Source organism: Notothenia coriiceps, unplaced genomic scaffold (genome assembly GCF_000735185.1).
Source record: "Notothenia coriiceps isolate Sejong01 unplaced genomic scaffold, NC01 NC01_scaffold00027695, whole genome shotgun sequence".
NCBI lineage: Eukaryota > Metazoa > Chordata > Actinopteri > Perciformes > Nototheniidae > Notothenia > Notothenia coriiceps.
In genome coordinates, this window is record NW_011360396.1 from 1,230 (window position 1) to 5,394 (window position 4,165).

At 41.7% G+C, this 4,165-nt stretch overlaps 1 protein-coding gene across 1 annotated transcript; it reads right to left on the bottom strand.

Annotated features, from left to right (window-relative positions):
• Nucleotides 1–273: 273 nt before the first annotated feature.
• LOC104957775 (E3 ubiquitin-protein ligase TRIM63) lies at nt 274–2,281 on the bottom strand. The gene has a single exon (XM_010785437.1). The coding sequence runs from the start codon at nt 1,734–1,736 to the stop codon at nt 696–698; it is 1,041 nt and encodes a 346-aa protein (XP_010783739.1). The 5' UTR covers nt 1,737–2,281; the 3' UTR covers nt 274–695.
• Between the last annotated feature and the right edge of the window lie 1,884 nt (nt 2,282–4,165).

The following is a 4,165-nucleotide window of genomic DNA, read 5'->3' on the forward strand; positions in this document are numbered from 1 at the left end:
CCTTCCCAGAGTCTATTCCAGGGCTGCTATCATTTCACCCTCTCACCTCTTAAAAATAGCCCCCACTTTTAACCAGCGAAGGCAAAGCACACATGGCAAGGGCTTTTATTTTTAAATTCAGACTTTTGCCAAGTAAGAGCAGCATAGACTGGGAACTATCTAGTTGGAAGCACTCCAAACGCCTAAAATAATACTGGGTCTTTTTATGTTTCCTTCCTTTATATGTTCCTAACCTTAAAACGTAATGTTTAAGTTTGGCAAATAAAGCAAATAGGAGCTTAACATCATGCAGCTTTATTCCACATTCCATTGAAGACACATTTGGTGATTACAGATCAGCTGATCACCAGTTCAACACAAACTTGGACAAAGTGAGAAAAACACAAATAACTAATATCAAAGGAAACATGTATGGAAAACAATGTGTAATCAATCTTCAGACATGTTATTTTAACAATTATCTAGACCAATTTCTCAATTTAACTGGCTCAGAAGTACAAAAGTATAAAAAAAAGTTAAGAAAAACAATGAATACGTCATTAAAATATTGCACTGAACGTATGGGCAAGGCGCCCACCTCCACCATAACCTTGGATTTCTTTCAACATCAAATGCAGTCCCTGCCATAAACAATTGGGTGAAAAACCTTCAAAAAGCACATTTTTTCTACAAGTCCGCAACTAGTTAGATTTTCATTATTCCTCCTCCTCCTCCTCCTCCGCATCCTCAAACTCATCATCATCAACCACTCCAAAGTCCATTTTTGCCAGCACTGCCTCAACATGCTCTGTCGACAAAGTGAAGTGATCCATCTTCTCGAAGCCTGGCTCTGGCCGGTCTTCCCCCAGCGAGCTTTTAGCTGCATCCTTGGTCTGCGTGATGAGGCTCTTGGAGGCCAGCAGGAACTCCGCAGCCCCCCCCTGCTCCAGCGCCCTCACAGCAGTGTCCGTCAGCTCTGAACTGGTCTGCAGTCGCTCACTGTAGCGCTGAGACAGCGCCCGCAGTGCTGCCACCTTTTCGTCTTGCTCTTTTCCAATCTGCTCTAGTAGAATGGTCTTGCGCTCCTCCAGGACAGCGTATAGCAGGTCAAAGCGTTCCGCTAAACCTTGCTTAGCACACTGAGCGTTTTCCTGCACAGCACGGCAGGCATCTTCCATCTGGTTGAGCAGGGCTTGCAGGCGGCCATTGCTAGCTACCAGGGTATCAATAGTATTACTCAGTTCACTCTTCTGGGTCTGGTAAACACTTGCTAAAGGTGCCACCTCACAGTCCTTATGCAGGCCGAACACTTTGCACATGGAGCAGGTGGGTGTCTGGCAGGTAGTGCAATAGATGTTGATCTTCTCCTCCTCGTGTTCTTGGCACATGGGCTCTTTGGATTCTTTAGGCTTCAGGGTGGGTTCTGTGCTCCCGCTGTTGCTCCCTTCTTGCTGCTGCTTATAGAGGTCGATAATATTTTCAACCAACAGGTTACGCTGGAGCCCATGCACACCATGACGGTCTAGCACAACCTCGAAGCGGCAGGTAGGACAGCGGAAGACGCCCCCGGAGAAGCGGTAGGGGTTGCGTGAGTCGTAGAGGTCGCTGGCACAGCTACGGCACAGGTTGTGCTGGCAGGGCAGGATCACCACAGGTTTGGTGAACATTTCCAGGCAGATGGGGCAGCTCAGCTGCTTCTCGAGGCTATCCATTGGGCTTGGGGCCCGAACAATAGACCCTGTCCTCTGAACGTCCATAATAATGTCACTGCCTAGCGTTAGACCAGTAGGTTTTCTTATTTTAGGAGAGAAAAATACAAGTTGTGCCCTTTGTTGGTTTTAAAAAGTTACCAAAAACAAGGTCAGACTCCTGGAGCTTCTCCTTGGCGTGTGCTGCTGCTTGTGAAAAGCTGATATCTATTCTGGGAGGTGGCAGCTCTGTCCTTTATACCAGCCCCTCACAGCTGGTGACATCTGATACCGTCCACCGACGAGAGCACACATTCCTGCCTGCTTGCTGCCTCGGGATCTTTTCACAGAAATGGACCCCTCCTACTAAGTGCTGCATGTGTCACTTGTCCCAGCGTCTCCTCTCCATCAGTGGTGGACGGAGCGAGACAACACGGGTCCATGTGACTGGCTCAGCAGAGAGGGAGCTCAATCTTATTGGTAAACAAGTCAATGTCAACATCCTGTGACTGCTGTGTTGTTTTCACTGTTTTAACTTCTTTCATTTGTTGCATATTACCTAGTTTGCCATTAATATAATTTATTTAGATCACAACAAAAATGTAGTAACTTTGTCATTTTCTATACTTCCGACAGTAATAAATGTATATCAAGCAAAGTAACATCATTATTAAAGTCATAAATTATGTGTAGGTTAAATGAAAAAAAATTAAGACAAAAAAACTATTCGTAGGTAAATGTTTTTCAATTATGCAGGTTATCTTTACAAAAGTATGTTGAGGATTGTCACTGTTGTCAGACAAATTGAGAGATGTTACAACATGGCATGCTTGTAAATACAAATGTACTTGCTAACAAGACCTTCATTATGAATATCAGTTCTTTATGCCTTTTTAAAACGGCTTTATCAAAATATTTTCAAAAGAGTAGAATGTGTGCATTTACATTCAAACACTCTTAACTTCCCACACCCACCAGGAAGCATATTATGGCCTACTGTACGTCACCATTCATGGCACATCAACAAGTAGAACCGTAAACAAGAGGGAGAAGCTATTCTTAAACTCTTGCACAAGTTAAGCATCACATGATGCAGGAACCCAAACAACTGCAACAATATGTTACCACCTGAACTGGCCTTCAACATATAATAATATGCCCCGCTACAGATAATGAAAAGGTGTTATCAAGAGTCTCATTTATTCCTAAATTCCAACATGTTATTTTCTCCTGGGTTAAATGATAGCTTAAGGCGAGACACCCCAGGTGAATAGGGTAATTTTTTTTACTTAAAGGTATCAGCTAGAAATATTTTCCAGTTAATTACTTACAATAAGGCAATTGTCTTTTGTATTACAAGTTTTCTGAAATAGCATGTTTAAATATGCAAATTAGCCATTATCTCATCAAATATGTGCATATTTTAACACATTTCAGGAATCGAAATCTGAACTTTGGATAAAGCCAGGTTAAAAAATGCTTGTTTTATTTTGTAGTCATATTAGTATCTGAGGCTTTTACAGAAGGGATTTTGGATATCTCTTTTTATCACTCCATAAATCAGAAAATACTGTCAACAGCCCTAAAATATCAATTTTTGCCATGTTTTTAGGTATATAATGTTGTATAATTCATGCTATGAATGATATATGAACAAACCCTTCTGTAAAAGCCTTCATAATATTGATAGGAATATAACTGGAAGGTTTGGTGTGTCTACGTGCTACTGAAGTTGAAATTTTGAACTCAGAGTAGGAGAAAAAACTCATTTTGAGAAAACGACCTTTAAAGATTGCAGCGAGGCGCTAGCTAAACCCTCCTGTTCTTTGGATGGCAGCTTTCGCCTCGACGCACTCCATGAAGGTATTTCATGTTCGGGGTCATTTGTTTTTTGTATAATCTTGCTTCGTGCAAGGGACAACTGTTGTCATCTTCTCTGTAAACTTTTTTTTCGTCTGTTCTTTTGCCATTTTGAGATTTACATTTCTAGCGGAAAGCTAACCAGGAAGTGTTTTAGCACACCACGTGACGCATCTGAACGAATCACGTTGTCTGAAATTGACACCAGCCAATGAGATTTCTTTCTTGGTTTAAGACCCCTTTGTGCTTTCACGATTGGTTGCTGATACAAAGGAAATGACCATATTTGGATCCGATGAGATTGTGCAGGAGAGACACAGCTTTCTAACGATATCTCTGTTGACATGGTGCACACAGCGGTCGCGGTACTTTATGTTACGTTAGAAAGCTAACTTTTGGTGAATTTAGGAGAAATCTACTGACGCAAATAGACAAACTATAGTCAAATAAACACTTAAATGTGTATTTTGTACGTTTTCCTTCCAAAAGCCTGAAAGAAAACATGTTATAGAATCAAAATAGCACAAAATCTCAAAAATTGACCAGTGCTTGAAAAACGAATGTTTTTTGCCTGCCGTGTCTCGCCTTAATGGTAAATGGATGTTTTCCAACCTGAGGCTCAGTGGTTCAACTCCCAG

Excerpts from the sequence above, each read along its gene's own strand:
- LOC104957775 (XM_010785437.1), bottom strand. The coding sequence starts at position 1,736 with ATGGACGTTCAGAGGACAGGGTCTATTGTTCGGGCCCCAAGCCCAATG.